This window comes from Panthera tigris, chromosome D3 (genome assembly GCF_018350195.1).
Source record: "Panthera tigris isolate Pti1 chromosome D3, P.tigris_Pti1_mat1.1, whole genome shotgun sequence".
NCBI lineage: Eukaryota > Metazoa > Chordata > Mammalia > Carnivora > Felidae > Panthera > Panthera tigris.
Window position 1 is genome coordinate 46239306 of NC_056671.1, and position 16932 is coordinate 46256237.

At 44.4% G+C, this 16932-nt stretch overlaps 1 protein-coding gene across 6 annotated transcripts in view; it reads left to right on the forward strand.

Annotated features, from left to right (window-relative positions):
- Nucleotides 1–16932, forward strand: part of LAMA3 (laminin subunit alpha 3) — a 274575-nt gene that overhangs the window by 157211 nt on the left and 100432 nt on the right. For 5 of the 6 annotated variants that reach the window (XM_042961482.1, XM_042961481.1, XM_042961480.1 and 2 more), the window contains 7 exons: nucleotides 2254–2351; nucleotides 3484–3625; nucleotides 5304–5430; nucleotides 5520–5659; nucleotides 7203–7318; nucleotides 8494–8705; nucleotides 10404–10608. In XM_042961482.1, coding sequence (XP_042817416.1) covers nucleotides 2254–2351; nucleotides 3484–3625; nucleotides 5304–5430; nucleotides 5520–5659; nucleotides 7203–7318; nucleotides 8494–8705; nucleotides 10404–10608 — 1040 coding nt within the window. The remainder of the gene's footprint in view (nucleotides 1–2253; nucleotides 2352–3483; nucleotides 3626–5303; nucleotides 5431–5519; nucleotides 5660–7202; nucleotides 7319–8493; nucleotides 8706–10403; nucleotides 10609–16932) is intronic. The other variant, XM_042961485.1, reaches the window with a different exon arrangement.

The following is a 16932-nucleotide window of genomic DNA, read 5'->3' on the forward strand; positions in this document are numbered from 1 at the left end:
TTGAGCCTTTTTATAGCACTCAGTAAAGTTTGGTCATCACATTTGAACATATCTCACAAAACTCTATTTTATTAATGTTTATCCATTGTTACTATTATGAACGAAGTATCTTTTGTTCTTAATAGGTCCCAATTTATTATCATGCTGGTATATAGAAATGCACTAGTTACTGCTTATTTTCTTTCCCATTTTTCCATTTTATTATGTCTATTAGCTTCTTGGCAAATTCCTTAAGAATTTTCAAGATTGCAATCACCTGGTATTTCTTTTCCAGACTGTTGTTACTCTATCTTAAAAAGTATAGTATTCAGTTAGATATATATCGTTAAGAGTTAAAATTCCAAGTTTGGCAGATTAAATACCCTTCATGCCTTCCTTTTAATAGCATGACTTAAATATTGAGAATTGGGGCGCCTGGGTGGCTCAGTCGGTTAAGCGTCCGACTTTAGCTCAGGTCACGATCTCACACTCCGTGAGTTCGAGCCCCGCATCGGGCTCTGGGCCGATGGCTCAGAGCCTGGAGCCTGCTTCCATTTCTGTGTCTCCCTCTCTCTCTGCCCCTCCCCCGTTCATGCTCTGTCTCTCTCTGTCTCAAAAATAAATAAGCGTTAAAAAAAAATTTAAAAAAAAATATTGAGAATTATGATAAACACAGGCAGTGGGATCTGAGCGAGGGAGGGGTGGCTAGATTTATAATAAATGTCTCAGGGAACAGAAGAGTAACTAAGTATGAAGCAACTTCCTGTCATTGCTAATATTAAGCATGTATCACATTCTGGGAAATGCCAGGCCAGCCTGTTCTGATATGTTTTAAATATTTGTGCTTGACAGTATTAAAAACTTTGAGCCTTCTCTGAAAAATTATCTTGCATTGAGTTGTTAAAAGTTATTACATAAATTATGTAATGACTTAAGACTTTCTTTTTAAAATTGTGACTCTTTTTATAAACATAACAATCCAAGCTAATCTTAACCTCCTCATCTTTGGAAATTATAACAGGACTGAATCTTTATCTAGTAAGCATAAGTTTGTCCTTTTTGACATAATCAAATGTCATTCAGAGTCAAATATCATTCAGATGTCTAACTACAATTTAAGCTATGTGAGGGCAGGGGTATTATCCATCTTGGTCTTGTAGGATCCCCTAGTCTCAGTGCCTGGCATGTAGTAGGTGTTCAATAAAAATTTTTATTGAATAGGTTTGTGATCAAGCCGGTAATACAGTTTTGATTAAAATAAAATGTATTGATAAGTAAAAAACTAGCTCTGGAGACAGTTCCTTCAGTGAAGCCCAAATGTGCCTGAGATTTGAGTCCTCCTCTGTTAAGAAAGATTATTTGTGGGGTTTTCTTGTTTTTGTTTTTTATTTTTCATTTTTTTTTAAACATCAAGTTTGTTTTTAAATTTTTATTTATTTTTGAGACAGAGAGAGAGACAGAGTGCAAGCAGGGGAGGAGCAGAGAGAGAGGGAGGGAGATAAAGATCCTGAAGCAGGCTGTAGGCTCTGAGCTGTCGGCACAGAGCCCGACATGGGACTCGAACTCATGAACCGTGAGATCATGACCTGAGCCCAAGTCGGACGTTTAACTGACTGAGACACCCAGGCGCCCCTGTTTTTTGTTGGTTTTTTTTTTAATGTTTATTTATTTATTTTTGACAGAGTGAGAGCACAAGAGGGGAGGAGCAGAGTGAGAGGGAGAGAGAGAGAGGACCCAAGCGGACTCCGTGCTGTCAGCACAGAGTCTGATGCACAACTCGAACTCACAAACCATGAGATCATGACCTGAGCTGAAATCAAGGGTTGGATGCTTAACCAACTGAACCACCCAGGCACCCCAAGTAAGATTATTTGTAGCAGGAGCTGGAGACAACAGGCTTGAATGGCAGCCTCCCTTGTTGCCTCCCACATTCCCCCTCTCCCTGCCAAGGCATCTGAAGAGCCAGCATCAACCCAGGGCAGGAGAGAGAAACAGGCACCAAAAGTCACTGACAAAGAGTTGTTTTTGAACTTTCATGATTTCATTTATTCATGTGACTATTCCAAGAGCATTTAGGCAGTGATCCTGTATACTAGGAAAAAGGGTTTGTCATACATAACGATGTCATAGGGAGTGCCATTCTGCAATGTTTACTACTTTAAAATAACAGTGACGATTTCTGTACTTAACAGCTTTTTTAAGAGTATGTTTGACCATACCATTGGCTTTGCTAATAACCATGACGTACCTTTTTGCATTGTATTTGCTCAACAGCATCAAATTTGTATCATACCCATTGAAGAATTCTCAGTTGAATATCTGAGACCTCAAGTCAAGTGCATTGCCAGTTACGGGCAATATGTTAATCAAAGGTAATGAGTTCCCTTCCTTTCTCCCTTGTTGGTGCTCTGAGTGGTACTGTAGGACTTGCAAAGCTGTGAATTTATGCTTCCCTTCAGAAGTGATCACAGGCCAAGGTGCTAAAGGCTGGTGATCACTTAAAAGAAAAAAATGAGCTAAATCATTTCCCCTGGCAGTCTTTCCAGAATTCCATAGTCTTAGGAAGCTGACAGAGTAGCATCTGAGGGAAATGGTTAAGCTTTTCCCTCAACGGTACTTACTGACTTGTGTTCTGAGCCCTCCCAAAGGCTCACTTTGTTCTCACCCTTTAATGTCTGTGTCTGAAGCTCTTCATTAAAAAAAAAAAAATCATGGGGGCACCTGGGTGGCTCAGTCAGTCGGGCATCTGACTCTTGGTTTCGGCTCAGATCACGATCTCTCGATTTCGTGAGTTTGAGCCCCGCATCGGGCTCTACGCTGATGATGCAGAGCCTACTTGGGATTCTCTCTCTCCCTCTCTCCCTCTGACTCTCCCTCACTCACACTGTCTCTGTCTCTCTCAAAAATAAATGAATAAATTTAAAAAAATTTTTAAATCATGAAAATAATGACCCACCTCACTATGTTATGAGAATTAGCTAACCAGTGATTATCGGGGTTTTGGGAGGGTTGTTTTGTTGTAGATTCAGAAATAACTTACAGACACAGTCATGAAATCTTAGCATATGGTTAGGGCTACAGCAACCACCAAGACAGGGAAATCTAGCTGTGCCTGAAAGAAATGATGTGCATTTGTCCTGTTTGTTTTTATATAATTTTATGTCAACATGTATGTTTAGAGGTGAATAATAATGTTTCATTGCATCAATCCATTTAACATGAATTTTAGTTCTAGAAAGGAAAGTTTGTTAAGTTTCTTTCTATCTGGTTACTATTTTTCAAAATTAAGAGTTTATTTCTGTTTTAGCTTACTGTATCAAGCAGGCTCCTGGAATACACTTGGCTAACTGACTACACTGAGTGTCTCTGTCCAAAGATATCCACAGTCCTGTGGTTCTTCCAAGACTGGATCCTTTTGATGTCACACAGTCTTATGCTCACAGTCTACCTCTTCACCAATGGACAGTTCCATTTTTGGTTGTTATTTTAATATTTTTTTTTCAGTGCTTCTTGTGTCTCCATGGTTCTCAAAACTCCTCCAACAGCATTAATTTTGGATGTCCCAAGTGGTGAGTCTTCCCTTCTCCTGCCCCAAGATCCTTCACCTTCTGCTGATGTTACTGGAGTCACCTTGAAGGCACCACAGGTGGGACCCCTCTCGAGTGTGTTGTTTCGAAATCATGGTACTCAAAGTGTGGCCTTTACCAGAAGCATCTGCATCACTTGGGTACTTGGTAGAAATTCAGGTTTGCAAGCCCACCCCAGGACTACTGAGTTAGAAACTCTGGAGGTGGGGGCCAGGAGTATGTGTTTTAATAAATTCTCCAAGGAATTTGCATGTCCGTAGAGTTTGAGGACCTCTACTCTCAATTTTGGGGAATCCCTCACATGAGACATCTGTCTAATCCTGTCTATGACCATCCCATCCTGATGTCCTCTTCCTTTTCTGTATCTCTGTCTACGCAGTCATACGGCAATTTTTCATGGCCCATTTTGTGACACTTCATATTTTCATGGGCTACTGGTATTTAATATTGTTGAGTTTATCACTTGTCTTCCCAAGTTGGAATGCAAGCACTTTCAAAAGCTACTCTGGCTAACAGATTTTTTTTTTTAAATAGTTTGCATCCCCAACTATACCAGCAAAATGCCTTTCGGGCAGGAAATTCTCAATCAACATTTATTGATTAATAACCTGTAGCATTAAGATGAAATATAGTAAGGGACTATATTTTTTCACTGTAAATTATGAAATTGTAGGACTTACCATTTGTCCTGATATTATATCCTTTTAATCCTAAAGATGGCTCATGTCATTTCACATTGCATCAAGTTAGAAAAATAACAGGATTTGGAGATAAAATTTAATAAGATCCCGTAAGGGAAAGGCCACCTAGAATCATAGGGGGAAATGAATTGAAATCATGACAAAGGATTTCTAGGCCTGGCTTTGCTCTTCAATTAGAGTATGACATTTATCAAATTACCTGCCTTCTTCAAGTCATGTTTCTCATCTGAAAGATGAAGATAATCTTTTATTATTGCTGTTTTTCTTGTGTGTGTGTTTTTTGTTTTGGTTTTTGGGGGTTTTTTGAGGGTTTGAAAAGACTCATTACTCACATAGTGAGGTTTTCTGGGGAGAGCAGGGCTCACACTCAAGCTTGAGCAAAAGTTGAGGCATGACTCTGGTGTTCACTGTGGTTGGGCTGGGGTGTCGGGAAGGTGGAAGAATCCAAGGTGAGGGCTCCCTTCCCATGGGCTAGAATTAGTATGCCTTGAACTTCTTGCCCGTGCCAAGGGATGTGCACCCGGGCTTTCTTACGAGCTTGTGCAGGTGTGGGACAAAATATTAAAAATGAGTGATGGGGCTTGACACCTGTCAGGGATCAGACATCCAAAATGGAGTCTGACTCTTCGTTACAGGATTATTACAAGTAGTTCTTGAATGCAGGAAACGTTTGTGCACAGCCTCTTGGCAAACATTGTGCATTTATGTACCTAAGAGTGAAGTTGTTCAGTGATATGTTTGACTTTGGTAAAAGCTGCCAGACAATTTTCAAAAGTCCTTGTACCAAATTACACTCCATCCAGTACCATTTATGGTTGTACCACCACTGGTTTATCCATTCTGAGTTGTGGGTCATTTGGTTTATTTCCAGTCTTTCTGATTACAAATAGTGCTGCTGTAAACATTCGAGTGAATGTTTTGTGTGATCCTAGGTTTTCACCTCACTTGGGTAAATACCTAGGTTGTTTTGGTTTTTAACCTCTAAATATTCATAGTTCTGCAACTTGAAGAGTTTTTTTTCTTTGTTTCCACTTAGAACCAAATGACCCTGAGAGGACTTGTACCACACCTGGGCAGATATGTCATTGTCATCCATTTTTATCAGTCAGCGCACCCAACATTTCCCACACAGGTGTTTGTGGACGGAGGGCGGCAGTGGGCAGGTGAGCTTCAGGGAGCAGGCGCCATGGCTGATTGCCCGGCTCGTCCATGCCTTACTGTGACAGGAACTCCTCTCTTGCTCTGCCCCCAGGTGTCTTCCGTGCCTCTTTTTGCCCCCACACACTTGGCTGCAGGGACCAAGTGATTGCTGAAGATCAGGTTGAGTTTGACATCTCAGAGCCAGAGATAGCTGTGACTGTGGAGGTTCCAGAAGGAAAGTCCTTAGTGTTGGTATGTTCTTCTTGTCCCTCAGTTTGCCTTGGTCAGCCATTCTGTGTGCCTGTTTGGCTCGTGATGACATCTCCACCAGGGAATTGAAGTCATATTTATAGAAAAATGTTTAAATTTTACGGCTACCTTTTACAAAAAAAAAAAAAAACAACAAAAAAAAACCAGCGACAATTAATGTCAAAGGAAATTAGAACAATACGTAAGTGAACAGGAAGAGAAAAGTCCCCGCAAGAAACTCTGGTGAACAAGAATCTCACTCTACATCAGCCCCTCCTCACTCCTCACCTGACTGGTCTCTTTCTGAAGCATGTAATACTCCTTTGTTCTTGAAGCTTTCTTTTTTGGGCTGCCATAGCTGTTTCTCTCATTTTGTTCTCAATTGCTCTAGTGTTCCTTCAGTGACTTCTTTTTCCCTTTGTCCCCGTATGGTGGCATTCCCTTGGGTTTGAAGCGAAGCCCTCTTGTTCTGTCCTTTCTCTGTGGATGCTATCATCTGTACCCATTGATTCCATTCTCTCTTCTGGGGGGGAATGACACCACATCTCTGAATTCATCTCTGATATTTTCTGAGCTCCAGGACCAGTTTGGGACCATCTACTGCATATCTGCATAGCCAGAGACCTTAGGAGTCCCTCAGACTTAAGCCTGTTACTTGCACAACCCCAGGTATCCCCTACCCTGTTCCTTACCTTGGTTGATGGGATCATGGTCACTCAATGCCTGTAAAGCCTTCCAGAGAGCCAGGTAACATTGTCCAGGCCCTGCTGTGTGACCCTCTAGTTTCTTCCTCATGCTTCCTTCTCTCTCTGAGGATGCCATCTTCCTAGGGACAGGGACCTGGCTTTATGCATTTTATATCTCCTGTGCCTAGAACACCACCTGGCACATGGTGCTTGGCAAATGCTTATTGATTGACTAACATGAGGGCAGTGAGCTCTCTGTAAGCTGTAAGGTGGTAAATAGTTGACAAAGACATTTGAAATTTCCTATAGCATTTATAACTGGAATAGTCTGATCTGTAGTAAGAGTAAGAGAGCCGAGCAGTACCTTTAAAGCCTAGGGCTGCAGTTATTCATGCTAAAGTGCCTGACATGATGTAAACTTCAGGGCAAGCCACGGTCCGAGTTTCCCCCATTGATCCTGCCATTTTGGTTTGTTCACCTTTAAAAATACAAATTGCAACCTTTGGAGATCCAGAGCCACCCCAGGCATAGATCACATGGGGCCCTGGCAGTGCTAACAGGCTCCTGCTCACCCCTTAGATCTCCTATCCCCACATAGCACTCAGGCTGCCGCTTCTCTGAGCAGGTGCTCTGAGGGACTGGCCCCGGCCCATGCTGTTCCCTACATAGGGACGTGAGTTGAGCCTTTAACACTGGCTTGAAGTAGTTCTTGTGATTCTTTTTTTTCGTAAATCCTGTTTCAGTTGGTCTTGGGCTTAACAGTAAAGAACATGGATCTTAGTGAAGAGAAAATATAATGAATAGCTGTAGGTGTGCCCTGCTGTTGGAAATCCAAAGACACGCTGACAGGTTTCCTTTAGGTCCGTGTTCTGGTGGTGCCTGCGGAGAATTACGACTACCAAATACTTCACAAAAAATCAGTGGACAAATCATTTGAGTTTATCACCAATTGTGGAGGAAACAGTTTTTATATTGAGTAAGTATAACTTTGTGGAGATTCAGAAGGCTCTCCCACATTCCCACTGGGAGCAAGGCCCAGGGTGGGGCTGGCCTTTGGGTCTGTCTTCTTCTTCTTGGTGCCCAAGGAGGTGGCAGTGAGTCCTGGGTCTGGGGCGGGAGGTGCTTTTCCTCTGCATACACCATCCCACACCAGACCTTGTCCTGCACGTCTGGGCAAGGTTACCATCCTCAACATCGATCTTACCAGAGGTTCACCCTCCAAGCTGGGATTCATGGGGTGCTTAGGAGTTTCTTGGCCTCTTTGCTGCTTCCTGTTGTCCAACTCAGATTCCTAAAAGACAACCAGAAGGGGTACTTTCTACTGGGAGAGCACGTCAGCCCCGATTCTCCCTCTCGTTTGCCATCTGATTGAATGAGGAGTGTCACAGAGAGGTTGACTTCCCTGTCCCCTCACCCTGTGTCCCTGAATGCTAAGAGCCTAGGATATTCCCGAGTATCGGTTCCCACTCTTCACTTCTGCAGACACTCCCTGCCCCCTGGGAGGCTTCCTGAGGGACCCAGGAGCTCCAGGTTGCCCTGGTAGGCAAATGTCTCCTGTACAGAAAATATTAAGAGTAAAGGCCCTGAAGTCAAATAGCTATGGGTTTGAATGCCTCCTTGGTCACTCTGTAGCTCTGTGGCCTTGGGCATGTTGCTTAACTTCTAGAAGCCTCAGTTGCCTTATCTATGAAGTGAGGCTTAGGCCTAACTTGGGTGGTTGTGAGGTTGAGACGTAGGCAAAACTTCTAACACACAGCATTCAATAAATATAGGTACTTTGCCTTGTCTTCCTCTTCATTGTTATTGTTATTGGTATAGACACATATAGGTATAATTTTTTTGGTAACCACTTTATTGAGATATAATTCACATACCATGGAATCCATCCTGTAGGTGAATTTTCACCCTTTTATTTCAGCTATCAAAAGTTCCCACAAGCCAGTCCTGTGATGTGCTCTGGAGTGGATGGGCACAAGGAAGGGTGGCTGTCACTGGCTGTGAATCCAGGGGTGGGATAGTCTCTCATTTCTTCCCAGACTCCAAAGCCCTGTCCCTAAAACACCCTTTGGTGGAGCAAGAGGGAAGGAGAGGTTGGGACTCTTACTGGGCATGCCTCCCGCGATAATACCATGAGTTATTTTGTCTTCACAGCCCCCAGACGGCCTCTGGATTCTGTAAGAACTCTGCCAGATCCCTGGTGGCCCTTTACCACAAGGGCGCACTGCCCTGTGAGTGCCACCCTACTGGGGCCATTGGCCGTCACTGCAGCCCAGAGGGCGGGCAGTGCCAGTGCCAACCCAATGTCATTGGGCGACGGTGTACCCGCTGTCGAGTGGGCTACTATGGATTCCCACGCTGCAAGCGTAAGTGCATGTTTGGGTCATCCAAGGTTGTCTCTGGCCCCAGGTGGGTGATGGTCAGCTAGGGCGGGCAGGCCTTTTTTTTTTGAGAGAGAGAAAGAGAACGAGGGAGGGATAGAGGGAAAGGAAGAGAGAGGATCCCCAGCAGGCTCCATGCCTAGCATGAAGCCCAACACAGGGCTCAGTCTCACAGCTGTGAGATCATGACCTGAGCCAGTATCAAGAGTGAGACACTTAACTGACTGAGCCAGCCAAGTGCCCCTAGGGCAGGCCTTCTTGAATTTCACTGTCCTGGAGACTCACCTGTCACCTGGAGATCTTGTGAAAATGCAGATTCTTATTCAGGAGGCCTGGGTTGGGGGCTGAGAGTCTGCATGTCTTTTAAGGACTCAGATGATGCCCATGCCAATGGTCCATGGACCACATTCTGAGTAGGTAGGTTCTAGAAGAGAAACATTTGTTTTTCCCATGTTATGGGTCCCATGCACTTGGCAAAGCAGGTGAGTGTAAAGAGCCTTAAGCATGGAAATATTGGGAGGCTCAATCCCTCTTCCTATCGGAAGCCCCTTCAATTTTTGCAGCCTAACCAGAGTTCAACTGAAATAGGAGGAGGTGGGGGGCGCCTGGGTGGCGCAGTCGGTTAAGCGTCCGACTTCAGCCAGGTCACGATCTCGCGCTCCGTGAGTTCGAGCCCCGCGTCGGGCTCTGGGCTGATGGCTCGGAGCCTGGAGCCTGTTTCCGATTCTGTGTCTCCCTCTCTCTCTGCCCCTCCCCCGTTCATGCTCTGTCTCTCTCTGTCCCAAAAATAAATAAAAAACGTTGAAAAAAAAAAAATTTAAAAAAAAAAAAAAAAAAAAAAGAAATAGGAGGAGGTGGGGCACCTGGTTAGCTCAGTTGATTAAGCATCTGACTCTTGGCTTTGGCTCAGGTCATGATCACACGGTTCACAAGTTCAAGCCCCACATTGGGCTCTGTGTTGACAGCATGGAGCCTGCTTGGGATTCTCTCTTTCCTTTTCTCTCTGCCCCTCCCTAACTCATGCATGCATGTGTGTGCTCTCTCTCTCTCTAAAAATAACTAAATAAAACTTAAAAAAAAAAAAAAAAAAAAGAAATAGGAGGGGAGGGCCAGAGTCACAGGAGCATAGTACTGTCTCAATGGGAAGCCCAGGGAATTTTATCTAAGAACCATCTTGTGGCCTGAGATGCTGGGTCAGCATAGGCCATGTGCAGTGAGAGGTCCTGGTGTGGTGCACACAGAGTCCTCTCCTGGAGATCAGCCGATGCCTAATGGGGATCCTGCTGCTGTATCATGCCCTGACCTTGAGCTCAGTGCACTAGGGTGATGTGGAGGCACTTCAGGGAGCCTGTGAGGAACAGGACCCTCTGTCGAATGAGAGGTGTCTCATTAGAATGGCTTGTAACTGCAGCTAGGTGGGTTCCTTTGAGTACCTGTCTCGGTGCCAGTGGGTCCAGCTGTGCCTCACACTGTGTCTGCCATGAGCAGGTGGTATGGTTGGTCTTGGCTCCAAGAAAGATACCTTTCAGATCTACCATGCTCAATAATGGCCATAGTGAAGAAAAAGTGAGACATTTCTCCCAGACCCTTAGAAGCTTCTGGAAATCCCGGTAGTTGGTGAAGTCCTGCTGGTGGCCAGGCGGTGTCTAACCCTTACACCATGTCTCTTTATTCCCTGGCCAGCATGCAACTGTGGCCGGCGCCTTTGTGAGGAGACGACGGGGAAGTGCCTCTGCCTTCCCCACACGGTCGGGCCCCAGTGTGAGGTGTGTGACCCGCATTCCTTCAGCTTCCACCCCCTGGCCGGCTGCGAAGGCTGCAACTGTTCCAGGAGGGGCGCCATTGGGGCGGCCACCCCGGAGTGTGACAGGGACCACGGGCAGTGCAGGTGAGCCCAGGTGGATTCGCTTGTTAGGGCCTGTTATAGGAAGATGTCATCCGCACGCTCCGGTCACCATTACTTCCCGTGTCTCACAGCTCCAAGGACTGCACTGTGTTCACCTCAGGGTGGAGCTCCCCACCGAATGGGCTGTCGCGTGTGGAGTAGCGGTCCCCTCGGACCTGGGGAGCCTGGGGAGGTGGATGGCCAGTCGCCTGAGGTCATACAGCCTTACCCATTCACTCCAGCGTTGTTCTCAGTGTGTCCCATATGTATGCATAATTAAGTTATCATTTCTTCCACTGTGTCACCTTGTGGTGAGCACTAGCCATTTGTATTTAGGTTTGGGCTCCAAATCTTCATTCTAGGGTAAGCGGGCAGGTTTGTTGAGGACAGTGCATGCATGACAAGGTCCAAAGCCCCCAGGCCTGCCACCCTGTCTCAGACAGGCAAGCTCGAAGCGGGGCTGGGGCCTCCACAGTGGGCCTTGGTTGGGGGTAGACAGGCAAAATAGGTAGGTATACTCTAGAGAGCCTGACCTGAGAGTGGGGCTGCGTGGGGACTAACCGAGAGGTCCAGCGACTGATAAGAAACAGTGGCCGACGTCAGCTCCCGCAGACACTGCGTTGCTAAGAGGTTGTGCTCAGCAGGTTGAGCTCTCATTGGAAACTGGAGGCCAATGTCACCTGATTGCATGTCGTCAACCTGATCTCAGCAGGACTGGTGAATGGTCACAAGGGATGAAGGCTAGATCCAGTCTCCTAGGAGCACAAGCTAGAAAGAGTGGAGCAGGAGGTTATGTGGCAGGAAGACTGAAGCAGAGCCACCACATTCCAGGCCTGCGTGGCAGTGTGCAGGAGCAAGCAAGCGTAAGGGGCGTCACCCGCCCTATACTCCCACCCATGATGGGGAATGGATGGTTTGGAGTCCGTGCCTGTGATCTGGGTGTGACAGGCCAGACAGCGGCGGGGGCACGGTTGCTGCTGGTGGCAGGCATCCGTGACTGTAGTTCAAGAGCGGCTGTGTTAGTTTCCTGTAGCTGCTGTAACAAATTGTCACAAATGGGATGACTTACAACAATAGACAGTTATTTTCTTATCGTCAGGCTAAGAGCCCAAAATCAAGGTGTTGACAGTGTCATGCCCTTTCTGAAGTCTCTGGGAGGGAATCTGTTCCAGGCCTTTCTCTTACCTTCTAGTGTTGCCAGCAGGTCTTGGAGTTGCTTGGCTTATAGATGCATGACTCCAGTCTCTGCTCTTCACATTTTCTGTGTTTTGCTCTTCACATTCTCCTCTGTGTATGTGTCTCTTATAAGGACACAGTCAAATTGGATTAGGGCCACCTTACTCCCGCATGACCTCATCTTAACTTGACTATGTCTGCAAATACCCTAGTTCCAAACTTCTCAGGTCCTGGCGATTAGAACTTGAACGCATCTTTTTGGGGGAGAAAATTCAACTGTCTATAGCAGCCTAAGGAAGGACCCTTGACCACACCTTTAATTGTTGCCCGGGTGCCTAACAGCTCCTTTGTGCTACAGGAAAGGAAGCTGAGTGACAGCCTGAGTCATGAAACATTCTGAGTCTTTAAAACCACAGGTGTGAGTCCCCCTTGAGTCAGCTCAGTTGCTCATTCTTCTCAAACCAGGAGCCTAAACTGAGTGTGATTTGCACAAAGAATTTGGAGGTGATATTCAGTGTTTTCTCACCACCATTAGTTAACATTACATTAGGTTCTGTTCCCTCCAGTGCTTAAGCTGTTCTCTGGAAGGAAGTCAGGCACTTAGTTCATTACCGAAGACGCTACATTGGGTGTCGAATGTGCCCATGGGCCTGTGAAAACGTCTGACTTATTTCCAGTTAATTACTGACGTAAGAAGACAATGGCACTTAGGGTGGAATCACAGACTTCCACCAGCACCTGTAGGAATGCAGGAATGCTAAAGAACAGAAGACACACTGTGCCCAGGAGATGCTTATAGGCTTGTGGCTGGAGAAGGTGGAGAAGCAGGAAGCTAAAAGGACCTCTCGGCGCCGATCACGACCCAATGAACTTTATAGAAAGGAGAGAGAGAAGTAAAAGAGGTGTATGATCCTATGACTTCGTTACTGACCTAGATTTGCTTCTCCAGGGAAAATTGCCTCCATTCCCCCTCTTTCAACCCTTGGTCCAAAAAAGTAGCTGGACAAATGCCAGAATCATGTAGATTTGCTCTCACATGGCCATCACTACCTCATTTCAGCTGGGCTATTTGGTATTCCTTTCCACATCTCCTCTCCTGACCTCTTTATTTCATATAGCTGGCTTTTTTTCTTCTATTCTTTCATTGATGGGTGTCATTTTCCCTCTGGAGGCTAACAGCCCCACTACAATTTTCATCTTGTTCTTTTCTACCTCTCCCAAAGGCCTTCTTCCCTCAAATAGCAATTGTTGCACTGTTATTTTCTACTACTCCCTTACCACTGGCGTCTCCCTTTTTATGTTCCGTAGCTGCCAATCTCCCTTTCTTGAAATACAAAACCCTCTTATAGACAGCAAACTGACAGCCAGTCATAAACATTTAACACCAGAGCTCCAGAGTATTTGTAAATAAAATGTGTGGCTCTCAATGGAAACATCCACAAGGATAGGGAAGATGGAATATTTCTCTCCATGAAGCCAAGACAGCAACACCAACAAGGTCTTCCATCTTGGTATGATAAGTGGTCATGGAAGAATTAGAACAACAGTTGAAAGACAGTTATCCAAGCCAGTCTGTTGCTGCTGAAACACTGTCTAAAACACACACAAATATCCTCAGATATCTCCTAGAACATCCACCAGACCAAAGGAAACCATAGAATTAAGACTGGCTTCAGAAAAGGAAATCCAGGGTGTTATAAAAAAGGCAAACAGATTGAATTAGGAATAGTTATTTTCATTTTAATATATTTGAAGGACAAATCAAAGGAAATAATTCAGTGTCTTTTTGTGGAATTGGTTTGTGTGAATCCTTCAGCATGAAGAGTATCTGACAAATAAGCAGGATGAACGAAAGGGGAGGTCTTAGCAGTAAAATCCTCTGCTCACTTGGAACACCTGGGTGGCTGAATTCAATCAAACGTCCAACTTCGGCTCAGGTCATGATCTCACAATTAGTGGGTTCGAGCCCCCGTGTCGGGCTCTGTGCTGACAGCTTGGAGTCTGGAGCCTGCTTCGGACTCTGTGTCTCCCTCTCTCTCTGCCCCTCCCCTGCTCATGCTCTGTCTGTCTCTGTCTCTCTAAATATACGTTAAAAAAAAATCCTCTGCTCACTCAAGAGGCATAGCAGGAATCTGGAGATAAAAAAAAGCCGAGAGAACAAGCTTTTGTCTGAACAGGATAAGCAATGCATGACCTAGAGGATGCGAAACTCAGGGAAGAGCAGGAGAGGAAGATAAACAAGGGTGTGCAGAATGGTTATCAGGGAGGGAGAGTGCTGGCCGAGGATGGAGCCCAGGATTCTGTAATGGCCTCAATCACAGCTGTGTGAAGAAACTTTTAAAGTCCTAAATACTGAAAACATTATAGTTAAATTAAAACAAAACTTACTAAGCCACAAAATAAGTGTGTGGCAGACCAACAGAGTCCTGTTTTTCCATAATGACTACTTCGGCTTTTCTTTCAAAAGCTGAACAGTAAAAAGTAAAAAGTTTGGGGCTGGGGGGCACCTGGGTGGCTCAGTCGATTAAGCGTCCGACTTCGGCTCAGGTCATGATCTCACGGTTCATGAGTTTGAGTCCTGCATCAGGCTCTGTGCTGACAGCTCAGAGCCTGGAGCCTGCTTCAGATTCTGTGCCTCCCTCTCTCTCTGCCCCTCCCCTGCTTGTGCTCGATATCTCTCTCTCTCTCTCTCTCTCTCTCTCTCTCAAAATAAATGAATTAATTAATTAAAAAAAAGAGTCTGGGCCTGAGATGGAAGTTTGGGATTGGTTAGAGTAACTGAGGACCCCAAGGAGTAGGCGTGGCCACCCAGGAGGAAGCACCAGGTGTGGGTTCTGCAGGGGGTACCTTTGTTTCATTGTTGGAGGCAAAGGAACCAAGGAGATGGAGAAGCAGTTTTCAGGCAGGAGGCAGAGAGGAATTCTCTGTCTGAAAAAGGGAGAATTCTAAAAGGGGGTAACTGGTCAACAGAATAAATTGCTGCAAACAGAACCTGACACATCGTTTCTCAATCCTGCTGCCACAGAAAAAGGAAATCAAGAATACATTAAAAGTTGGAAAAATGCATTGAGGCACCATCTGTGATAGATAAATAGATTTACCATAATATTTTAATAGAAATTTTAAGGGGTGTTTACAAAGTTTCACTAGCCAATGACAATTCAGTAGATTGAAAAATTCCTAACTCAGGACAAAGGCATACTGTGTAGTTCTGCCCAAGCCCAAGGAAACATCAACAGGAATGGGATCTCATTGGCCTGTATCACACCTAAACCAAGAGGTGAAATTGGTTCTCTTGACCTTACCAAAGAGACTGTAATAACCTGATGGGATGACATATCTCTCCATGATCAAAGTACATTTGTCATGAAAGGGCCCTTGACAGATAATGCAAGAAATACTTTCAGTTTATTATGACTATAAATTGCACAAATTGCTCATGGTAATTCCACTGTTTATGCTGAAAAAGCTCTGGATTACCCAAAGGATTATTTTTTTTAATATGAAATTTATTGTCAAGTTGGTTTCCATACAACACCCAGTGCTCATCCCAACAGGAGCCCTCCTCAGTGCCCATCACCCACTTTCCTCTCCCTCCCACCCCCCATCAACCCTCAGTTTATTCTCAGTTTTTAAGAGTCTCTTATGGTTTGCCTCCTTCCCTCTCTGTAACTTTTTTTCCCCCTTCCCCTCCCCTATGGTCTTCTGTTAAGTTTCTCAGGATCCACATAAGAGTGAAAACATATGGTATCTGTCTTTCTCTGTATGACTAATTTCACTTAGCATAACACTCTCCAGTTCCATCCATGTTGCTACAAAAGACCATATTTCATTCGTTCTCATTGCCAAGTAGTATTCCATTGTATATGTAAACCTCAACTTCTTTATCCATTCATCAGTTGATGGACATTTAGGCTCTTTCCATAATTTGGCTACCAAAGCATTATTTTTTTAGAAAATAATAGAGGGGCGCTTGGGTGGCTCAGTCAGTTAAGTGTCCAACTTTAGCTCGGGTCATGATCTCATGGTTCATGAGTTTGAGCCCCGCATTGGGCTCTGTGCTGAGAGCTCAGAGCCTAGAGCCTGCTTCAGATTCTGTGTCTCCCCCTCTCTCTGCCCCTCCCCTGCTCACACTCTGTGTGTCTGTCTCTCAAAAATAAATAAACATTAAAAATTTTTTTTTCTAAAAAGAAAACATTAGAGAAAAGAATGATCTTCTCCTCACCCCCAAACAAAATTTCCTGATGGAAATGAAGAATGTGCTTAGAGGAACCTAAAGTTCATGTGAAGGAAATGATCGAAGATGTCTGGAACTTGCAACAAAAAGTAAAAAACCTTTCTCAGTGATACAACAGACTGTCTTGGAGTTGTACAAATTATCACAGATCACAAAACTTAAACATTGGAATTTTCAAATTTTATTTCACTGTTTGTAGGTGTTCAAGTTTATCATACTAAAATAAAATGAAACTTACAAATATTAATCTACTTTAAAATAAGTTATAAGAATAATTGTAGCAATCCACAATACTCAATCTCTACTTAATTAAAACTGTTTAGGGGTGGCTGGTGGCTCAGTTGGTTAAGGACCCGACTCTTGATTTTTGGCTCAGGTCATGATCTCCTGGTTCATGAGATTGAGCCCCACATCGGGCTCTGTGCTATCAGCAAGGAACCTGCTTGAGATTCTCTCTCTCCCTCTCTGTGTCTGTCCCTCCCCCACTCACACTCTTTTTCTCTTGCAAAAATAAATAAATAAATAAATAAATAAATAAATAAATAAATAAATAAACATTTTTTTAAAAAAAAACTGGTGTAATTTTAGAGACAACTGAGAATAAATTAAGTTGGAACTGTAAAACTGAGCCCTCGACTCACCTTTGTCATTAGCTGACTAGAAGACTGAGCAAGTTACTCTGCCTCGCTGGGTCTGTTTCCTAATCCATTAAAAGTTTGGTAAAATTATCACTACCTTTCTACCTAAATGTAAAATCCTGTTCTAATTCCTCTTCAATCTCTGATTGTAACACAGAAAATATTTTAAAATTATGTTGTATAAATGCCAAAAAATCCATTCTTTTGGCCGACCCTACACTGAGTTCTTAAAGATGCTTCTGTTGATTAAGATTTTGTTTTTAGTAGCAATGCTAA